This window comes from Panthera leo, chromosome C2, assembly GCF_018350215.1.
Source record: "Panthera leo isolate Ple1 chromosome C2, P.leo_Ple1_pat1.1, whole genome shotgun sequence".
NCBI lineage: Eukaryota > Metazoa > Chordata > Mammalia > Carnivora > Felidae > Panthera > Panthera leo.
The window spans coordinates 30761107-30785427 of NC_056687.1; the positions used below are offsets into that span (position 1 = coordinate 30761107).

Sequence of the window (24321 nt, forward strand, 5' to 3'; positions counted from 1 at the left end):
TTTACTGTAGGAAAGGGGTACATAAGGAGTGGAAAAAGCACCAGGTTGAGAGGCAGTGTTCAAGGTTTGAATTCTGATTTTTCTCTTATTAGTAAAATGACGTTGAGCAAATCATTTCACTCGACTAAGGGTCAGTTTCCTCATCTGTAAAATGAAAATTTCTGGTTCAGAGGATTATTCTGAGTATGCTATGCACTAATGGATGTGTATTTTTGTGTTTTGTTTGTTTGCTTGAACTGTGAGGCAACATACAATTCATTATTTTTTTTCCTCAATGACAAATCATAAATCATGGATAATATAAGTATCCTTTTATAAAACTTAGAATACTGGGGCACCTGGGTGGCTCAGTTGGTTGAGTGTCTGACTTTGGCTCAGGTCATGATCTCGTAGTCTGTGAGTTCAAGCCCCGTGTCAGGCTCTGTGCTGACAGCTCAGAGCCTGGAGCCTTCTTCGGATTCTGTGTCTCCCTCTCTCTCTGCCCCCTCCCCCACTCGTGCTCTGTCTCTCAAAAGTGAATAAATATTAAAAAAATTTTTTTAGGATATGGTTTTCATGTGTGTTTGATCCAGAGAGGCCTTTATAGACACTCAAGATCATCTTCCTCTCTTTTAGCTTTTGATAAAAATTCAGAGTGCTGTGAAGCGACTTTACTAAGTTAAATAAGAGCCAGTAACAAAACTCTAACCAGAATTCAGTGTTTTTAGATGAATTAGAAATATCTGCTAAATATTTTCCTGCATCTTTTGAGGGGATCATATGGTTCTTATCCTTTATTTTATTAATGTGATGTATCATGTTGATTGATTTGTGAATATTTAACCAGTCCTGTATCCCAGGAATAAATCCTACCTGATCGTGGTAAATGATTCTTTTAATGTATTGTTGGATCTGGTTGTCTAGTATCTTGTTGAAGATTTTTGCATCCATGTTCCTCAGGGAAATTGGTCTGTAGTTTTCCTTTTTAGTGGGGTCTCTGTCTGGTTTTGGAATCAAGGTAATGCTGGCCTCCTAGAATGAGTTTGGAAGTTTTCCTTCCATTTCTATTTTTTGGAACAGCTTCAAAAGAATAAGTGTTACGTCTTCTTTAAATGTTGGTAGAATTCCCCTGGAAAGCCATCCGGCCTTGGACTCTTGTTTGTTGGGAGATTTTTGATTACTGATTCAATTTCTTTACTGGTTATAGGTCTGTTCAAATTTTCTATTTCTTCCTGTTCCAGTTTTGGTAGTGTATATGTTTCTAGGAATTTGTCCATTTCTTCCACATTGCCCATTTTATTGGCATATAATTGCTCCTAATATTCTCTTATTATTGTTTGTATTTCTGCAGTGTTGGTTGTGATCTCTTCTCTTTCATTCTTGATTTTATTTATTTGGGTCCTTTCCTTTTTCTTTTTGATAAATCTGGGTAGGGGGTTATCAATGTTGTTAATTCTTTCAAAGAACCAGCTCCTGGTTTTGTTGATCTGTTCTACTATATTTTTATTCAATCCTTGTATCCGAGAGCTTAGCATGTCACTCAGGCTAACTGTAGGAAGGATTATTTTTATTAGACATTAAATACATCACCAGCACCTTTTCTGAAGCCATCATAAAAAAAATTTTTTTCGTGTTTTTAATTGGCAAAGTTAAGCAAAGAAAGTTTACATGCACTGTTACTCTTGTATGCATTTTAGCCCAGGACTTGTCCTCCTAAACTGTAAATGTAGCTCATAAGAAAACCCTACTGGACAAATGTGGCAAATTTGCAGCCTTGCAATCATTTAGCTTATATCAGGAAGAAATGAGATATTCATCATGTAATCAGCCAGTATTTCCTGAACTCCTACTATGTGTAATAAAAATAGATAATGTGTATTGTGCTTTCTGTATCCTAGTTTTATGCATTTTATGTGTAATGTCTCCTTCAAAGTTCACTTCTACTCCATGAGGTAGTTGTTATTGTCAGCACCATTTTGCTAATGAAGAAAATGAGGCCCAGGGAATTTAAGTATCTTGTCCACTTTTACCAGCATAGGAGGAAGTAGACTCCTAGATTAGAACTCTGGCCATTGGCTCCTGAGACTGTCCTCTAAACTACTTCGTTATGCTACTGGATGTTAAAAGCTCTGTGTTAGGGGCTGAGGATATAGCAATGGGTGAAGCAGACAGGATCTCTGCCTGCATCAAAATAAACAAATACAAAAAGTAAGCAAGTGCAGAATGATTGTATAGCAGTAGGTTTCAAGGAGAGAGTAATTACAGTTTTCTAGTATAGAGATGGAAAGCTTCAAACAAGAGTTTGATAACGCTTTCCTAACAACGTATGACATTGTAACTCAGCAGAAGTTTAAATGAAAACATGCTGACAATAAAGTAACCATCATTATTGGAGGATAGAGGATCATGGATAGCTACGTTTAGTTGGCAAGACTGGTTCATAGACATTGCTTTTTGTCACGCAAAGCTCTATAAAACAGAACTATTATTAGGTCTTACACTGCAATAAACATAAGCTATTATTCTTTTAGCTAAAGCCAGAAGTAGAAGAAATCTGATTATACTCATCTTCAATGCAAGCCTAAAAAGTTTGTTTTGTCCTGAAAGCAATAGGAAATCACAGCTAGTTGTGAGCAGACAGAACCAATTAAGGTAATATTTTAAAAATACAGCTTTGTCTGCGTGATATATGTGAGGAAGAAAGTCAATGTGATCAGTCAAAAGCTATTGCAAAATTGTGTGAGTGAAATAACAAAGGCCATCAGTGAAAATCAAGAGGAAAGATCAGATATGAAAAGGATAATAATAGCTTTGTTCTTCTGCTTGTGTAATCATAATCTCTTAGAATCTAATAAGCATATTCTTATTAAAGCATTTCAACAGATTCATGTTAAAATTTTATAATTCTTTTCTGAGCTACTGTGTTAGTCTACTTGTTAAAAAAATAGAAATGAGGGGCACCTGGGTGGCTCATTCGGTTAAGCATCCGACTGTTGGTTTCTGCTCAGGTCATGATCTCAAACCCCAAGATGTGGGTTTGAGCCCCGCATCAGGCTGTGCCCTGGCAGTGTGGAGCCTGCTTGGGATTCTCTCTCTCACCTTCTCTCTCTGCCCCTCCCCTACTTGCACGGTCTCTGTCTCTCTCAAAATAAATAAATAAAGGCGCCTGAGTGGCTTGGTCGGTTAAGCGTCCAACTTCGGCTCAGGTCATGATCTCACGGTCCGTGAGTTTGAGCCCCGCGTCGGGCTCTGTGCTGACCGCTCAGAGCCTGGAGTCTGTTTCAGATTCTGTGTCTCCCCCTCGCTCTGCCCCTGCCCTGCTCATGCTCTGTCTCTCTGTGTCTCAAAAATAAATAAACGTTAAAAAAAATTTTTTAAATAAATAAATAAATAAACTTAAAAAAAAATAGAAGTAAGCAAATAAATATGTGTGAAAGAGCTGAGGATGTGCATTTCCAAAAACCACTCCAGGGCATGTTGATATTTTAAGAGTTAATATTACTAATTAAAAAAAATCCCGGGTCCTTCTTAATTCTTTCAACCAGGTGTTTGTGTCAATTGGCCAACAAATAAGAGAAAAAATGCCTTTTAATATATTTTAGCTTTAACGTTTATTTATTTTTGAGACAGAGAGAGACAGAGCATGAACGGGGGAGGGTCAGGGAGAGAGGGAGACACAGAATCTGAAACAGGCTCCAGGCTCTGAGCTGTCAGCACAGAGCCCAACGCGGGGCTCGAACTCACGGACCTCGAGATCGTGACCTGAGCTGAAGTCGGATGCTTAACCGACTGCGCCACCCAGGCGCCCCTATTTTAGCTTTATATTCAAGATGCCCCCAAATTAAATCCGATATTTAAATGCAGCATAATTTACAAAATGATAGAATACAACTCACCGAGAAACTGAAATATACACTATTTCCTTATTATCTAAAAACTACCACGGAAACGTTTAAAGTGCTTTTAATGCCTTTTCTAGTTTTGATGCAGTAAGAGATGTATATGTGTATAAAGTATCGATCATTGATAATCAAACCGCAAGAAGTCACATATGAACTTAATGATCTTATTAGTAAAACCTTAAATCTAAGCAGTTACACTTTGTGGCGGCATATTACATGTGTATGTGTACATGTGTTTTGTTTTAGTTGAAATACAGTCACAAAAGAGAAGAAATGAAGGTGAAAACAGTGTTATCTTAATATAGCTGAAATGCTATTTAATAAGACCAATTCATATTCTACACAGGTATGACATCAAAGATGATTATACTCTGAGAATTAAAAAGGCCATGAGTACAGATGAAGGCACCTATATGTGTATTGCTGAGAATCGGGTTGGAAAAGTGGAAGCCTCTGCTTCTCTCACAGTCCGAGGTAAGAAACGTAAGATGGGAAATACAGTTGAATCAGCAGACTAATATTTGGTTAAATTGGTAAGTGAACTCACAGTCAAAATAATAGCTGATACTCTTCTATTGTTTTTTACTAAAATGTTTAGATTTTGTGTCCTTTCTATTATTAATTGAAATAAAATTACTTTCAAATTTGGTTCAAAGGGATGATTATTTGAAGCGATTTTTTAATTTAATGAATAATAGTTAATATGGTTTAAAAGTAAATCTTAAGAGTAGAAGAGATTTATACTAGTCTTCGTGGTCCCACCGCTTTGAAGTATTTACTGCTTTTAAGTGTTACAGTTTCAAAGGTACTCTGTTTTCTGTTTACTAGTTTGTCGGGTTTATACTAGTAGAGTACTACTTTGAAATTCGTTTCATTTCAGCATCCAAGAAGCAATTAAAAACAATAAAACTGACACTGCTTGCAGGGTGGAAAATGAGAAAATTTTCCGCATTGAGAAAATCTGATTGAGAGAGTGATTTGTGAAGTTCATTGGCCTTGAATAACTGAACTAGTGTGGCTCCTGTAACAACTTACACTTTCTGGGAAAAGTGTCATGCACTTTTTCATTCATGGGAATAATATTCATTTATAGACTCCCTGGAATTGCTTAGTAGTGAAAGAAAGCATTACTTAACCCTACAGTGAGGTAGAATGAATCAGCTGTCTTCCTGGTGGTGCCTGTTGATTCACATGAGTACATTATATAGCCCCAGCTACCAAGTGGTACCATGTGGACATCTACACTTACTCTTGCCAAAGAGACATCACCCACCGCATCATTTACACTCACGGGATTTCAAACAGCGATAGGCAAGCACGTCCTCTGATCTCTTTCCACCTTTCTCCCACCACCCCAACTGATGGCTTCTCCTCTCATCCTTTATCAGGTCAGCTGCATGCTCGCACCCTATAACTGAGAGACTCAGTTATATCTCATCCTGTTTAGTCACACCTCCTACCTTGTGCAGCTGTACTCCCAGAAGTTTTCACAGACGGGTGAAAAGGTTTGGAGGAATTTGGCTTGGTGAGAAATGTGTCAGGGATTCTCATGTTGGTCCTCCATCTGGACCAAAAATGATTTTTGCTGACCTATGATTTCAGCATCAAACCACTAAAAGACAAACAAGCAAACAAACAGAACCCAAAACTTAACTTCCTTCAGGTAACTATTAGGAGACATGCACTTTGAATGACTTGGAAAATATTGATGATTTCCATACTTTCCAGTTACTCCATTTTTATTCCACTGAATCCATTTTTTCCTCCCATCCAGACATTCTAGCGTGAACTTAGATACAGAACAGATTTAGACAAAATTGGCAAGCTAGTTTTTTAAAAACATTTCCATTCCTCATTAGTTAACAGATCATAAGAAGCTATGATCATATAACAATCAAATATATACACTGATTATATATTATCAAAATCTGATAGTCTTTGTAAGCCACTTTACTATATCTAATCTACCTTCCCTGTAGGTGATTCTATATTAATATAGATTTGTGTGCTAGTCCTTTGGGAAAACAATCACTTGACCAAATTTCCCCCAAAGCTTATTTATTTGTTGTTTCTAAAGTGAGTGGGGGAAAAAAATAAACAACCCACCAAGAAATGTTCCATTTAAAAAAAAAAAATATTTGCTGACTAAACATAAATGGTGAGAAAATGTGAGGAGTTGTTTGTTTGTAGAAGCAGCAGTTCTTTTTATACTTGAATGCTTGGCTGAATGAGACATGAAGTGGTCTGTTTGCTTTAAAATATTTCCCAGCTAATTGTTTTCGTAATTTGTTGAAAGTTTCAGGTTTAACATTTCATTTAACAAAGCATGCTCCTCTCGCATGGATGTTTAGAGCTAACTTAAAAAACTAATAGAGTTTTTTTGTTTTTAATAGGATTTTTTTTAAATCAGCAAACCTTAAATGGTCTCTCCCCTAATCTGTGTCCTGTAGATGGATTAGAGAGTTTAATCTGTGTGGTATGTATTTATTACTCATCTAAGACTGAATGAACCTCAGCAGCAGGGTTAAAGAAAAAAAAATCTCCATAAGACAATAGAATGTGGAGTAAAATATTGTTTAAAAATATTTTTTACCATTAGGAAAAGCAGTTGGAACTTCTCATGCTAAGAGGTTAACAGGAGAAAACGCGTATTATCTATGACTTAATTTTTTTCTGTGCTCATTTTTCTATGCACGTACATGAAATGGTTAGCCCTTCCCTGGATTGTTTTATTAGAACAGGGTCAACCGACCCAAGAGGCCACATCCATTTTCATCCATTTAATGCAGGGACACAGTTTAGTTTAATTTGCTGATTTTGAAAACATCCACCTGCTGGGGTTTTTTTCAAGATAAAATGTTGCTATGTAACAAAAACAAGAAGTTTAATTGGGATGTTTCTGCTAAAATTTTATCATGATATTCAATTGGGGAAAAGGAAAAGGACTTTTGTAGTCAAAACCTGGAACACAGATTTACTCAGTTGTTTTCCACTTCAAAATAAGGTGAAAATAGACTATAAAATTAAATTTAACAGCAAGTGGCTCCCTTTGCTGACTTGAGGAACATAAAATTAGAAAGAAGTAATGCTAAACAACAACCAGCCTCCTAGCATTTATATTCTAATCAAATAATTCATGATCTAAGAGAGCTTTTTTAAATGGCTCCAGAATGTGTTAACACAAACTGCATATTTGTAAACATTTTTCCCCATTTCAACTTTTTTTTTTTTTTTATTTATTTTTGGGACAGAGAGAGACAGAGCATGAACGGGGGAGGGGCAGAGAGAGAGGGAGACACAGAATCGGAAACAGGCTCCAGGCTCTGAGCCATCAGCCCAGAGCCTGACGCGGGGCTCGAACTCACGGACCGCGAGATCGTGACCTGGCTGAAGTCGGACGCTTAACCGACTGCGCCATCCAGGCGCCCCAACATTTTTCCCCATTTCAATTGCTGAAATTGGCTTTGCATAAATCAAGACTTCATTGGAAAAACTATCTTGCTTCTAGGGCAATAAAACTTTTTCTTTTTGAATTACCCTAGACTAGGTGAAAGAGAAATATATTTTATTTTTTTAAACCTAATTTTTCACCATGGTTTCTTCTTTTTCTCTCTTTATTATCATAGACTCAAAATGCCTTTTCGTTTCTAAATGAAACATTGTGTTTGAGATTTAGCCTCAGGTGACACCTGAAAATGCAAATTAAAAACAAAAAGACAAAGTTCTTTTCCTACTGGATGTTGATAAATTAAGAGATATATATTTCGAATGAGGCACAACTTTATGATTTCGTCTGATATCTTGTTCTTGGTTGTTATTTTTTTTGCGCACCTCCCCCAACATTGGAAAGAAATTGTGCATTGGGCAACTTTCTTCTTTTCTTCCTCTTGCTATGGGAACACATCATAGACTGTAGGACACATTAGAGCTTCACTGAGCTAGAATTTTCATCCTGCTGCTATAATTGCTTTGCTCTTCTTTGAATTATCTTAATCCCCCTCTTAATAATAAATAATAATATAAGGCATGCATCTCCTAAATAGGCAGCACCATATTGTTTCAGAAAATGCACAAAGCTAGAATCATGGCGTATTGGTTGAGTGAATGAATGCCTATAAATATGGTTTCAATGACTATATCCATCTCATCATGTCCAATGAGACCTCATCAAGACAAAACTATGCTAAATTCTAGAGTCACATTATATATGCACTAGAGCTATCCACTAGGATGTGGGTGAGACACTTGTTTGTCACTAAAGTTTATATTTTGAATGTAAGAGTTCATAAAAGTTCAAATGCTACTAAATATATTTCTTCTTCATTGGAATAATGGCACATGTTTTTATATTTTTCCATTGCTTTTATATAAAGTGGTTTACTATCTAAATTGATTTGGCATTATTCTTTGTAAAGAAAGTATTATTAAGCCCATGTGTGTCTCTTACAATTGCTGTGCATTAATAACAGGGCCAGCCTATTACTAATGATGTTAGTGATTGAAAGTTATGGTATAATAAAAAAATAATAATAATTTGTTGAAGCAGCAGTTTGAAAGCCATTCTCAGAGTGAACAAGAATCAACTTGTCAGTCATTGTTTCCTGCCCTCTGCCAAAAAAAAAAAAAGAAGAAGAAGAAAACCGTTTAACAGTAGTTAGGGAGCTACTCAGTTGAAATCTCTAAGGATGTTCCAACCTATTTGTTATATTTTCATCCACCCTGTCCACGGATGAAAAGTGATGTGATCTTAACTTATTACTGGCTGAAAAGCAGCGTCAGGGGCTTTTCTGTAGTCCTTGTAATGGTTCTGACTAACCATGCTTAAAATCCAATTCCTATTTAAATCAGACAGTGAGTCCTTCTTTTATTGACATGACATTTGCTAGTCTGTGACTTGAATGGTTATATTCATCAGGTTCTTAACTTTGGGGGTAATACAGGCTGTTTAAAAAGTTCTTTGAAATAATAACTATAGTAAGTGATGACAATCAAACTTTACATGAAATTATCTCTCACATCACATAGAGCTAATTCTGGAATGCAAAATAATTATTTTCTTAAAATTATATGTATAACTTTCAGTTTTAGTCAAACTCAGACATCCTGTTCATACTTGAATTATAAGACTAGAAATCACTCTACTGTCCATACTTAAATGTAACATTACACATCATGCATTCTGATAATTTTCTTTTCTTTCTTTTTTTTTTTTTTAATTTCTTCTTTATGTTCTCACCACACCATTGTAATGTCTACAGCTCGCCCTGTTGGTAAGTAGCCATCCTTCTATCCATTTAGCATGGCTTTGTACAATGCTTCATAACTCACGCATACTAGGATTTAAGAGAATGAAATATATTTATCACCCATGTTTAAATATTACTTGAGGGACTATCTTCTGTAAAAAATTGCTCCTGATCTTTTCATCAGTTTGATAAACAATTTTATAGTGACTTTTGGTATTAACAATGAATAGGTAATGATTTTCATGAAAAATAATAATATGAATGTTTAATACTATAAACTGCTAACTTTTCTTAAAGAGAAAAATACAATAATTCTTTTTTCCTGTATATGTAAAATAATCATGTATTAGTTATGCTTGATATTCATTAAGATAAATGATTATGAACTCAAGAAGTTGGCCTACTGGATGCACTTTTTTTTTATAAACAGCTTCGAGTCCTTGTTTATTATGGGCATTTTTAACTGCTGTATACTTATTATCTGTATGCCTATTTAAGCAAAATGTGGTAGAATGCTTCAAGTTATTCTAAGGAGATGCTTACACTAAGAGGGAAAGGGAAGGATGAATTGTGTTCTTTGGCATGGAAAGGTGGTGGTTTTAATATATCTCATCCTTCTTTCAGCTTTGCAAAAGTGAAGTTAACTGCATTTGCAGTAATTTAAGTGGTAATTATTTGTAAACATTTGGAAAAAAAAATCTTTTCAAATTCATTGATCTAGTAATGTTTCTGCATCTCTTTTAAAGTTTAGCTTAACCAACCAATACATGTGTTTAAATAAAAGAAATCTTGGTAATTGTGTTATAAGGAAATGAACAGATTGATGCATAAATGGATGGATGGATGGATGGGTAAATGAATTTAGTATGTTTCTTTTTTATATATCAAGAGATACTTTAATAAATTATCAATTTGACACAGCTCTGTAAACGGTCCATCTAACTTCAAAATCTTTCTTAATACACTGACTTGACATTGACATTTGATATGTATTGGTCCAAACTCATAACGTTTTTTTTTTCCATTAGTTGAAACATTCACAAACCTTATTGTTATGTAGTATATTCCTCCATACATAACAATACAGAAAATAGAACATTGGTTTCCCAATCTGAGTTTCTGGTCTGCTATTTCTGAGCAGTGCTTCTTTTGTTAGTTGTTTGATATCCCTGATCCTCAGTGACTTCACCTAGAAAATGGAGAGAGTAATATTGACTTTTCAAAGCTGTTGTAGGAATGAAATGAGTTCAGGTCGGATTATATATGTGGAAACACTTTATATGCCAATATTGGTCAACATTCCTAATTTCTGAGACATATATTATTTTATACTTTCGTGTTTTTGAAACATAGCTATGTCTTGCAGTCATCAAATACAATCTTGTTTTCTTTCAATATAATTATTAAATTGATCATGCTTTTTTACACTTGGAGATGTAGGAAATTGAAGAATATGTTACAGTTTTAAGCCTCATTTTTTAGTGTTGTATGAATTCTTATTAATGATAACTTTACATATCTATGGTATGATATAAAACATTAAGAAGTGAATGGGAAACAATGAGATAACTTTTCTGGTTAACAGGAAAAATAACATTTAAATTGTAGATCTTTATATGTAGAAACCTTATGCCGATAAACCATGACCACTTGATTTATATTACTTCACAAGTTCCCAGAACATAAAACAATATGTTAATAATTTCCAATACATTTAAAACTCATAAATAGAAAAGATGTTCATTAATAGAAAATGTGATGCACAGAGAGTATTGGGATGTACTTGTCACCTGCAAGGCATTTTGAAGTTATTTCTGTTTTTATTCTTGTTTAAAATGATTTTTTTAATTCCCATTGGACTGGAACTAAAGAATAGCTTTTTGACACATTGTGTTTTGTTCTGGGAAAGTCTGTCATTTCATAAATCTATCTCCAATGACTTATGACAATGTTCAGAAATATGAAGAACTATACTTTAAACTTGACAACTGCTATTAATTTTGGAAACTGAACGTTGGATATGCTTTTAGTGGATCACCAGAGACGAGACTGATAATGAGGAAATTAGCTTGCTTTTTCTTTGCATAAGCTTTTTAAAATTAATTTTATTATTTTTTAATTTACATCCAAATTAGCATATAGTGCAACAATGATTTCAGGAGTAGATTCCTTAATGCCCCTTACCCATTTAGCCCATCACCCCTCCCACACCCCCTCAGTAACCCTCTGTTTTTTCTCCATATTTAAGACTCTCTTATGTTTTATCCCCCTCCCTGTTTTCATATTACTTTTCCCTTCCCTTATGTTCATCTGCTTTGTCTCTTAAAGTCCTCATATGAGTGAAGTCATATGATATTTGTCTTTCTCTGACTGACTAATTTCACTTAGCATAATACCCTCCAGTTCCATCCATGTAGTTGCAAATGATATATATATATATATATATATATATATATATATATATATATATATCACATTTTCTTTATCCATTCATCCATTTTCTTTATCCATTCATCCATCGATGGACATTTGGGCTCTTTCCATACTTTGGCTATTGTTGGTAGTGCTACTATAAACATTGAAGTGCAGGTGTCCCTTCAAAACAGCACACCTGTATCCCTTAGATAAATACCTAGTAGTGCAATTGCTGGGTTGTAGGGTAGTTCTATTTTTAGTTTTTTTGAGGAACTTCCATACTGTTTTCCACAGTGGCTGCACCCAGCTTGCATTCCCACCAACAATGCAAAAGAGATCCTCTTTCTCCGTATCCTCGCCAACATCTGTTGTTGCCTGAGTTGTTAATGTTAGCCATTCTGACAGGTGTAAGGTAGTATCTCATTGTGGTTTTGATTTGTATTTGCCTGATGATGAGTGATGTTGGGCATTTTTTCATGTGTCAGTTGGCCATCTGGATGTCTGCTTTGGAGAAGTGTCTATTCATGTCTTTTGCCCATTTCTTCACCGGATTATTTGTTTTTTGGGTGTTGAGTTTGATAATATTTACAGATTTTGGTAATCTTTATAGATTTTGGATACTAACACTTTATCTGATATGTCCATTGCAAATATCTTCTCCCATTCTGTTGGTTGCCTTTTAGTTTTGCTGATTGTTTCCTTCACTGTGCAGAAGCTTTTTATTTTAATGCGGTCCCAGTAGTTCATTTTTGCTTTTGTTTCCTTTGCCTCCAGAGACGTGTTGAGTACGAAGTTGCTGTGGCCAAGATCAAAGAGGTTTTTGCCTTCTTTCTCCTCAAGGATTTTAATGGCTTCCTGTCTTACATTTAGGTCTTTCATCCATTTTGAGTTTATTTTTGTGTGTCGTGTAAGAAAGTGGTCTAGGTTCATTCCTCTGCATGTCGCTGTCCAGTTTTCCCAGCACCACTTGCTGAAGAGACTGTCTTTATGCCATTGGATATTCTTTTCTGCTTTTTAAAGATCAGTTGGCCATACATTTGTGGGTCCATTTCTGGGTTCTCTATTCTGTTCCATTGATCTGAATGTCTGTTCTTGTGCCAGTACGATACTGTCTTGATGATTACAACTTTGTAGTATAGCTTGAGGTCCGGGATTTTGATGCCTCCTGCTTTGGTTTTCTTTTTCAAGATTGCTTTGGCTATTAGGGGTCTTTTCTGGTTCCATACAAATTTTAGGATTATTTGTTCTAGCTCTGTGAAGAATGCTGGTGTTATTTTGATAGACATTGCATTAAATATGTAGATTTCTTTAGGTATTATTGACATTTTAACAATATTTGTTCCTCCTATCCAGGAGCACGGAATCTTTTTTTCCATTTTTTTGTGTCTTCTTCAATTTCTTTCATAAGCTTTCTATAGTTTTCAGTGTATAGATTTTTCACCTCTTTGGTTAGATTTATTCCTAGGTATTTTATGGGTTTTGGTGCAATTGTAAATGGGATGGATTCCTTGATTTCTTTCAGTTGCTCATTGTTGGTGTATATGAATCTTTGCATAAACTTTTTAGATGAATTTGAATTCAGGAGTGATAGATATGCCAACTTTTATTGTAATGTAAGAAGGTACAAATCAGGTAAATCATAAATTAAATATTCAAATAATAGAAACTGCATTAATATTAATATTTGTTAGTTGACTATGACACACATTTTTCAACTTTGAAGTTCTCTGCAAAGTACATTAATATTAGTATTTGTTAGTGGACTGAAACGTAAGTTTTTCAACTTTGAAGCTCATAGAGATAGCATAAAGGGTATATAACAAAGTAGAAGCCACAGAAAGGAGAAAAAAATCTGGCCTTGAAGTCCCATATAAATTAGGTGAAGAAATATGCACCAAGTATATAAAATTTAGAGAAAATTTAAGGGATAGTTCCTATATAAAGCTTTTGAAAGAAAATTAGAAATATATTCAGATTCCAGAGTATGTAAATACTGTAAATTATAATTTGTAAATTAAATTTAATTTGTAAATTTTTATTTTTAAAATGTAAAAATATCTGCAAAGATTCAGAATCAATCATTACATTACATATAGGATAAAGAAAAAAAAACACTTGGTAGTATGGGTGGAAAGCCCATTTAGAAATCATTATAAACCCCCAAACTGGGAGTTTTGTCCATATGTATAACTCTTATGACCTGCATTGGAATTAAAGAATTGGCAACTCTGCAATTTGCAGTTGGAATAAACACCTTCTGGTCTCTATTTTTGAGATTGTAGGAATAACTCTTGATTTAGAGGATCTTTGGCGTGGGAGACATTACTGAAAGCAGACAATCACATACTTGCCAATGAAGAAGAGTATTCTCCAGATTTCACTTCCTCGCCTGCAATGTTATCAACGTCTGAAAAGAGTCCTTTAATCCCACTTTCATATTTGCTGGTTAGCACAGAATCTAGACAAAGGCCACTTTGATTATCAAATGTCTGCCAGCCCTTCCCGCGGCTTTGACATTTTACTATTCCAGAGTCATTCTTTACATGAGATGCAAAAGTACCTCATAGGACACAGTTAGCAAAAAATGTGGAAATATCCATTTATTTGGAAAACTCTTCTGATAAGTTCTGATAAGGGAACTGACAGAAGAAAATAGTCTAAATAGGGATAAATAACTTGCTTCCTATACCCATCTGTCTTATTTTCTATTGGAAGCCTTTCTCAAGCTTAAAAATAAAAAAGAACATCTATTTTGGAGATGGGCAACACATTTTTTCCTAGCAGCAACTCAAAACATGATGAGTAATTTGGAAAAGAACTGTCAAATCTACCAGCTGCCTTGCTTGTGAAGTTGAGCCCTGCTCCGTTTTCTATCATGTACACCATATGCTAGATGCTGACTGCCTCCAGTACGGAGACGAAAAGCTGTGTGCATCAGGTGAAACTTGCTTAAAACATCAAAAACAAACTGACAATACACAACTTTATGGAATCGTCTACATATTTCCTTATTTAGTGACTCAAAACGATGTGTTCTTTTGATGGAAGAACATGACTGGCCACAGCAGAGTTTGTAGGTATCTAGAAATATATATGTTTTAGGCAAAATTTCCATGTTGTTATCATTAATTAAAAGAAGCAGCCACTGTTCTAAACAAAAATCTATAGGCACATTGCTTTTTCAATGTTTTCACTGCTTAAACACAAAAATAATTCTATCCTCTTTTTAGAAAAATCTCTTTTGAACTGAAGTGCAGTTTTGTTTTAACATGCTCTAAAGCACATTACTGAGACCACCAAGACATCCAATAAAAAGTGAGTAATTGAAAAATTCATTCAGGAAAAATTATAAAGTAGACATTACTTACAGAATAAGGCAATTGATATTTTTGATACCACCACCCTCTACCCACCTTGAAATCTGGAAAATGTTATGTGCTGTATATAATTTAACTTAGTATTGGAAATATTCCAGGCTTTCTTTTTTTTAAATCAGAAAACATGTAGGTATTATATATGAACCCTTTCATGTCAAGATCCACTTTTCTGCAAAAGGCATCCTGAGTGTGTCTTGAAAGGAAACCTATACTTTTATTCCCTGCAGACTTTCTTCCTTGGACAAGCTGTTACCCCATGACCCGAGGTAATCATCTCCCTCCTACAAGCACTTAATGTTTCCTGCACCTGGCGCTAATTAGCTACCTTATGCAGAGTCCAATTTAATTTTTATTGAGCATCGCGTTTTCATTGCTCCATATGTTTTGATTAAATAGGAGGTAAAAAAATAATGCATTCTGTTTTGTCTTGTACATTCCAACAGTTCCCATAATGAGAAACGTTTAAAATAAGCTAATGCTAATTATTAAAGTGAAAAGCAAGTGCTAGTTACTTCTCATGGTTGGATGATTTTAGTCACTGACTTGATTCTTCTTCAAGGGTCTTGTGTGTTGGACAATGTCTGTTCATTGCCTCTAAAGAGGATAGGTATAAAATTATCGAGTCATATTTTTTCTCAGAACTTAGCAAAAATGTTGGGTTGCTTTAGTATTGGAATGTTACTATAGTGAAGTCTGAGGCTTGTAGAATATTTTTATCTTTGGCTCAGGTTCCATTTTACTATTTGAATACCAGTGTAGTCCTTTCTTCCATAACTTTGCTGGATTACATCTTGGTTCTGGTCACCCTGTAAGTAACATTCTTAGAATACAAGCCCCTCAAATCTGCAGATTCATGCTGTAATTTACTCTATTTGAAGAGTGTTTTCTTCTCTTTTATCTTTTGCTAATTTTTCCCATGAGTTGTGTTGGCTTTCTTTATCTTAATTCCATATTTATTCAGTTCAATATAATAATTGATTCAGTTCAGTCATCATTTTTATTTCATATTGTCTGATTTCTTTTTTTTTTAATTTATTTATTTTGAGAAAGAGAGAGAGAGAGAAAGAGCATGAGCAGGGAAGGGGCAGAGAGAAAGGGAGAGAGAGAGAATCCCAAGCAGATTCTGTACTGGCATTACGAGGTGGGGTTTAAACTCTTGAACCAGAGATCATGACCTGAGCAGAAACCAAGACTCAGACATTTAACCAACTGAGCCATCCTGGTTCCCCATATTGTCTGATTTCTGAATTCCTATATTGTCCCCCTGTTTCAACTTCAGTTATCATTTTTGTGTTTCCAAATATATTCATTTCTTAATTTTATTTTCTCTTTTGTTCCTTACTAACTTTAAATATAATAGTCTTCACCTCCAGTTGCCTTTGAGCTCTTTTATTCCTTTTCAAAGATTTTTTTTTAATTTGACTCTTTTAAAAAAGAGAGACCCTGTTGTATGAAATTTCATTTAGTCTATGGACAACTAGTATAAAGTATTTCTGTGGTTTTTTGGGGTAATTTTTTGACGATAGAGATTCTTTTTCTTTCTTTTATTAATTGAATATGTTTTTTTTCTGTCAATAATTACACATTTAGTTACTGTATAGTTTGTTTTATTTTGTTCTATATAGATCCTGTTTTAGGCCCTACCTGATTATTAATCATTTAGTTAACTGCTGAAGATTAGAGTTTGCATGTTTGGAGAAGAGAAAGTGGGAAGTACCAGGGTCATTCAGTAATCTGTACTAGGCCTGACGTCTTGAATATTTTATCAAAAAAGAAGTTGTTTCTTCTTGGTATGCTGGTGTTCCTGGTGGTACACAGCAAATCTCTTTTAAGTTATAAGCTCTCTGTATTCCATATGAAATTTTCTCTTCATTTTTCTTCATAATTACTGCTTCATAATAAAAATGATTTTTAGGTGTATTAGTTTTCCATTACTGCATAACAAATTACCACAAATTGAGCAACTTCATTAGCACCCATTTATTAGGCTACAGTTCCTAGGTCAGGAGTTGAAACAGGCTCATCTAAGTCTTTAGCTTAGCATCTCACAGGCCATAAACAGGGTTTTGACCAGGCTGAGCTCTTCTCTGGAAACTCTCCTGAAGAATCCAGTTCAAAAATTTATTCAGGTTGGTGGGCAGAATTAAGTTCTTTGGTCTGTAGAATTAAAGTCCCCATGTTCTTGTTGACTGCCAGCAACGGATTGCTCACAGTTCAATTGCTAGCCTTTGCACATGACCCCCACAACCTTCAAAGTCAGCAATGATCTGTTGAATCTTTCATATGATTTGCTCTATATCTCTCTGACTCCCCATTCTGTTAGCAGGTAGAGAAAATTTCCTGATGGAAACCTCTCGTGTAATTAGGTTAGACCCATGGTCATTATTCTCTCTATCTTAAGGTCAACTGAGTAGTAACCTTAATTACATTTACATAATTCCTTTTGTCATGTAACATAACATAATCATGGGAGTTTCTCCAGTAAGTGAAGTTCATGGAGGCCACCCTACAATTTGGCCATTAACAGTATGCTTGGCTTTTCCTTTCCTTTGGTACCTTCTCCTCAACTTCTGAATTGTAACTGGTTGTCTACAAAGTCACATCTCCTATATCCCAAGTCTCCTTCTTGATTCTAAATTTTCTTCTTCTCATCTAAGATCCATGGGATGGACTTTCACACCATTAACGTAGTTTTTGTGAAATTGGTATTGATAGACTGTGGATGGAGGCTAGTTGGTATTTACCAAACTTCCTCATTTTCTCCAGACTTGACTGTGTTTGGTAAGGGTAGTTCACCATTTGTGGTTTGGGACTATGGTAGTTTTTCTACATTATTAGTTTCTCTTGTAGTAAATAGAGGAAAGTGGAACAATGAACCTTTATTATCTTAACCCAAGTATCAAAAAAACTTAAATACTCATTAATGTTGGAGTTTTTCCAAATAAGAATAAAATAAACACTAAATGTGTTAACTTAGCAGTTAAAATTAAAGTACTATAAATACAAAACATCAAAATAAGATAATACTTTGGACTGAAATAGCGTTAGGAAATAAGTATTAAGAGATTTCCCTGTCTATTGCCAGAAAAAAATAGCATGAACATTTTAGTCTCACCTTATAAGAAAGTCAAAATTTTCACTTATATAAGTAATAGTAACTTATAGACAGAGAGAGATATCATGATACATATATGTGTGTATATGTGTACCTTAAAACAGATACTATGATGTGCATTACACCTAAAAATTATATGCATGACATTTGAATTATGACTCTACTTATTTAAACATATTAAATGTCACTCAAGGGAATAGTACATAATTAGATGCATTAAAAATATATAAGCTACCAAATTAAATTACATTTTGAGTTAAAATATATCTGAATGGCTTTTAAAATCTCTCTTATGGCAAGCATTGCTTTCCAGATTTATTAGGGATATTATTTTCATCTGTCCTACAAAACTATTAGCTCTTTGTCAGTAAATACATTGTTGTATTTATCTTTCTGCTGCCTCTAGGTCTAGCATAACACTTACATGTGGTAGGGGCACGCCAAATGTTGGTGCAGTTAATTGATACACACATATGCATACATAGGTAATATTTGCCTAGAAAATGTTTATGCAAGCAGCTTTAAATAGTGCTATAAAAAGATTAAGCAACATTAATGGTAACAGGCCAATCACATAGTCCCCATTCTGCTGGTAGGAGATAAAATACAACAAAAAGAAGGCACTAATGAGTTAGGATGGTGCCTTACTAAGCGTGTAATTAATGTTATTAAGAAACATTGCAGTTGCATATTAAAATTCCGTTAACTAAGCAGCCCTTCAGCATCAGTACATTTGTTTCTTGGTTCCAAGTCCTTTTTTCCTTTTTTTTTCTTTTTCTTTTTCTTTTCTTTTTCTTTTTTTTTTTTCTGATTGGCATCTTCATGCAATCTTTTTCTAAAAAAAATGAGATAATGGGATGTGATCAGCCTTCATGGTTTAGCTCAAGTGCTGACATGACAGTTCTGGCAAGTTGACAGTTTAAGTGAGTGAAAATGGATGTCTTGTCTCACCATTTACTTGAAGAATCTCCTCCTCACCCCCATATTTATGGCCCCTTCTATCTGCAGTGTGAAAAGTCTAGTTTTCCCAGGTTAGGATCTAGATAAGTGTTTTTCATTACTCGTTAAACTATTCCCTCTGTGTTGGTAAAAAATGAGATATAAAATATAATGTAAATATTGCATTATTTGATAATTCATTAGCTTTTAAGTTAAAACTTTTTTTTTGAGAATGTGAAATCCTTTAGAAAAAAAACAAAATTTTATTTTGTTCTCAGTATTTTAGTCAATCAGGAAAGCAAGTACGAAAGTAAAACTGCTATTGGTAATGGACAGAATAATATAGTAACATGTGCTCGACAATTCAAAATTTGTTTAAAATTTTGACAGATTTTTGTAAGTATTCTTAATTTATAATTTTTGTAGAATTTGGAAGGTCTATGAAATTTGCATGTTGAATCTCAGAATTATTTACTGTAGTTACATGATTTCCTGTACTTAACCTAAAATCAGAATGAAATCTATTTTGGTAATCTGGAATATAATAAAGTTTAAAATTATCTTTGAGCCTGTCCAAATTATTACTTTTGGAATTAACTATTACATTTATTGCAATGCAGAAATATTTAATACCATTAGAGGATTAAATTGGACTTGCTAAAACCAATGAAAATTATTTACATGGAAAAAATTCATGGTTCTAGCAACATAATCCTTCACTTCAACAAACAGACTGATTTGTCAAAGGTTGTCATGTAGGTTGGTCAGGGTAATAATTGTTGCAGTCTGAGAAACATATCTGTAATATAATGCATGCCTTTTTCCCTCTGTGAATCCCACTTTCCCTTCCTTATCTACTTTATTTCCAAGGAACAATTCAACCTGTCTCTCTCTCTCCCTCATTCTTTCTCTCTCTCCTCCTGTCTTCATGCTTTCCCCAATTGTTGGAGACAGACTGAGTCAAGTTATTGTCATAATGGTAGGACATCCTTTATTACAACCCTCATTCATGTTCTTCATGTTGCATCAGACTTGATTGTTTCCATATGAGTTTCCATTGTACCAGTGAGTTCCAGAGGACAGAAATCTTAGAACCTTCAGCTCCTAGCACAAAATAAAACCAAAAAATGTATGTTTAAAATAATTGAATAGTATTATGAGTTGAAAGTGCCAACCAATATCTGAATTCATTTCTAGCATAATTTTTATTACCATGGTGTTTTCCAACGGTGTGATGTCTTAAAAAAAAAATTAGGACCAAATCCAAAATAGCTATGTTTATATAGTTGTTTATCATAACACTGTTTTCTGTGCTTGCCCATAAAATCCAAATGTCAAGATATTTTGAACCAAATGAATTTACTCTTTTCAAAGCCATTCTAGGCACTCTCTATAATCATAGAATTATTTCATTTTGATATTATTTTTCCTTCTCAGGGAAAAGTATATTATGTGACTATAATTTTTTCAAAAAATGATTTTTTAAAATTTTTTTTTAACATTTATTTATTTTTGAGACAGAGAGAGAGAGAGCATGAACAGGGGAGGGTCAGAGAAAGAGGGAGACACAGAATCTGAAACAGGCTCCAGGCTCTGAGCTGTCAGCACAGAGCCCAACCCGGGGCTTGAACCCACGGACCGCGAGATCATGACCTGAGCCGAAGTCAGACGCTTAACTGACTGAACCACCCAGGCGCCCCTCAAAAAATGATTTTTAACCACTATTACCAAACATGCATACTTTTGTGTGGGTGTCACACTTACTACTAAAAGTTGGTACTTTCAACCCTCTTTGGAATTGCTTCCTACACATATATAGAAGGCCTCTTACATGATTTTATGGTCACACTGTATAATTCATTTGACTAACTCAATGGCCTCATTTGATCATCAGATTTCGAATGGCCATGAGTTACTTTTAGAGTTCTAGCTATTTTTGAATCCTCAAAAAGTAGTCTTCCCATAATCAATAAATTAAAGAATATTTCAAAAATTAAAGAGTAATAAAAGCACTTCAAAAATGTAAAGAGTAATAGCTTCATGATCGCTACATGTCTTTATTCATACAGGATTGAATGCAATGTGTGTATGTGAGACCTTTCATAGGTAGAGTAGAATGCAAAGTCTGAATAGGTGAAGAACATAAGAATTGTGATTTCCTGTAGTCATTCTATTGCGTATGGACATTTACTTTTCATGTTTCTGAAAGCAGCATGCCATTTAGTACTTTTACCTTTTCATTTAGACAGTAAAGAAGTATATCTATATATGTAGATGATCAATAGATGATTGATAGATATTAGATTTTTGAAATGCACATATATGGATAGACAATTGTTAGATTATTAGATTGTTGTTAAAATAAAAGGTATAGATACTGGCATTTTAGCATGGAATAAGAATTTTTAACATTAGCCAGAAGTAAGATACTGACTAAGAAAGAAGATATAGCACTCTTCTAGAAGAGCTATTGCCATGGATTCAGCAAGAAAGAGATTAACTGGAAAGGTAGGTAATTTAGCAAGTTGATCACTTGTATTCCTTGAGAATAATGACAAATGGATAAAATGTGATTAAACAAACTTTATAAATGTAATATCCCTAAATTATGTTTTCCATTATAAATGCATTGCTTCCTCTAAGATGAATTATGTGTTAATAAGCTTCAAATCAAATATTTTTTGACATTATGCATTTCCAATAATACTAACAGAAATTCTTTTGAAGTCAAATGAAGTGTTAAATAGTAAAAATTAACAGAATTAAATAGGTTGAAGAAACAATCATTTATCAATTAGAAGTCAGTCTGTTCTGGTGATAAACTAAGTAAATATTCATCTGTTATTCCTGCTCCATATTGCATTTTAATGAAATGACTTTTCACTCTTTATTGTTGGGGAGGTAAGCCTATTAACTAATATTTTGCAACAACATCTAGAATTGGTTGTTACACAACTCCTCTGTTTTTCTGTATTGCTTTTATCACTCTCACATGGTGGCTACTCATTGATAGTCTTTGTGTCATAAATTTCCAGTGTGCAATGGGGGGCCTTCTCTACAGAGGGGCATATCAGAATCAGTTGGGAGATTTTCTTCAAACAACATATTTTCTTTGGCATGCCTCCACCCAAATTACTACAATAGTGAGTCACTGTCGCTGGTGGGAGTGTGTCATATCCTTCTGGTATGATAAGATGGAAAAAAATATTGAGTATTTGCTTGAGATCAAGAACTCTCGTTCTTTTTTCTTTTTTTTTTGAAGACACTCATTTAGTGTTCCCTATTTGAGGCTTTTCCAGGCCAAATAAAGATACCATTTCAACACAAAATGATACCCCTCCCCTATTCCAGGAAGACACCTAAGCAGGGGAAAAAATAGAGAAAAAAAAAAGCCATGCAAGCAAGAGCAGGTACTTTAAAGTGGAAAGAACACAAGAAAAGTACAACTTAGAGTGTGTTCAGGTTAATCATTGTTAACAAAATGGATCAAAGGATAATAGATAACAAGATGGGTGAACAACAAGAACAAGAAAATACACGTGGGAGTGATTGAAAGGAGGCTGTTCTGCTGAAATATTGGAGTCGGTTTGGGATGAGAGTCAGGATGGTAAAATTTTGGGCCAGTTAATGGAAGCCAGAATGCTGCACTGAATAATTTGCAAGCATTGCAAGGGCAAGCTATAGAAAAAAACACTGTAGGTTTTTGAATAAAGAATGACGTGAAATAAGTATACTTAAGAAAGGTTGTACTTTTAAGTAGTACAGAAAGAGTAAGAGCATAGGTTTTCTGCTACTTTAACAAAGCAAATATTTAGGGAAAACATAATGTTATGATTTTAACATCATTATGCCATATTGGAAACCATATTGGAGACCATAGCGTATAATTCTTACTTTTCTGTTTGGTACTAGAGATGACAAATTTTAGCCAGATCATGGTTTGAAGTCAGATAAATTAATCTAAAGGCTCAGTGTTTAAGAGTTCCAACAGTGGTGTTAGATGCACCATAAGTCAAACCTGCTCTCCAATCTAGTGCTTTAATCTTGAAAACCTGTGTTCCCTTTATAGGATCTAGTTTGTGATCTTCTTATCATAATGGTAGTAGTTAAGACATAGGGTTCTTTGAATATTAAGTGAGACAAGGCCTGCAAATGGTTTGGCGTACTCCCTGACATTTAATAAGCACTCAATTAATGTTGATTATTGTTGTATTCAGCAATTTATGACTCAACAAATATTTAACACAAGCATATGACAAATGAGTGTGTTTTTCAAACATGCTTATAGAATATTTTAGAATTTAACAAGCAAAAAAATATTAAATAGCCAAAAAACATGTTCTACTTCTTTAAGATACGTATTTCAAAATGTTTATTATTACAGAATAAGAAGCTTATTCAGTCAAGCAAAAATTACACCCAAAGAAAGATCTGCTGAGTGTGCCTGTAACTATCCTGTCACATATTAATGTATGCAACGGCTGCATGACTATCTCCATGTTCATGCCTGCCATAGAAAGTCATATTTTCCTGTAAAAACAACTCGGAACATGATGTGATTAACCTTTGGTTCCCTCATCCCCTCATCCCCAAGCCCACCTCATGCATGGCCTATGCTTCCTACTCATGTTCAGCCATCTGATTTCCATAACACCCACTCACTTCCACCAGCGGGGCATTAGCATAACAGAGCTGTAGCGTGACTTTGATTGAAGCCAGCTTGGGCTGAATGCAGTATCAAAGCATAATTTAGCAGAAATCAAATCTAATTTACTGTGCATTGTATTTAAATTCTCAAAAATGCAGTTTCAAGTGAACAATACCAGACCTCTAATCTTAATTGACCTTTTTATATGTGGGTATACTTCTCTGGAAAGCACACAACACGTTCTTCCTCTAAAGCTATTGTTTTTAACTTGTGAGTATCAATTGAACACTGAATTGTACCACTGTTTTCTTCATCTCACTTCTTGTTACAGCTGTAACAATAAGGTATAATCATTTAGCAGATTAAGCAACTCTGTTATTACATCGCAGCCACAAAAGATTTGTCTACTGCTTTTGGATTTTAGAGAGGATATAAATATGTATTTTATAGTCTTCTGTCTTAGAAATATGTAAGAGAATTGCCATTTCTGTAAGTAGCATATTCTTCTGGAGTTTATAACTCAACCTCTTTAATTCACATTGGGTTTAAATGTGTGTTTTGAATTGTCATCCTGAGGACCCAATCATGTTTTTTTTATGTATAATGAGAGCATCATAGAAAATCCATTTTATGTATAGCACACTTTTTGCTACCGTGCCGTATTGATAAAATGCCACCTCTCTGTCTACTCCCTCCCATT

General features: G+C 34.4%; 1 protein-coding gene across 1 annotated transcript in view; it reads left to right on the forward strand.

Annotated features, from left to right (window-relative positions):
• The window catches only part of ROBO2 (roundabout guidance receptor 2), a 599260-nt gene that overhangs the window by 457513 nt on the left and 117426 nt on the right, over window positions 1–24321 (forward strand). The window contains exons 8-9 of the mRNA XM_042954335.1: window positions 4228–4355; window positions 9140–9151. Coding sequence (XP_042810269.1) covers window positions 4228–4355; window positions 9140–9151 — 140 coding nt within the window. The remainder of the gene's footprint in view (window positions 1–4227; window positions 4356–9139; window positions 9152–24321) is intronic.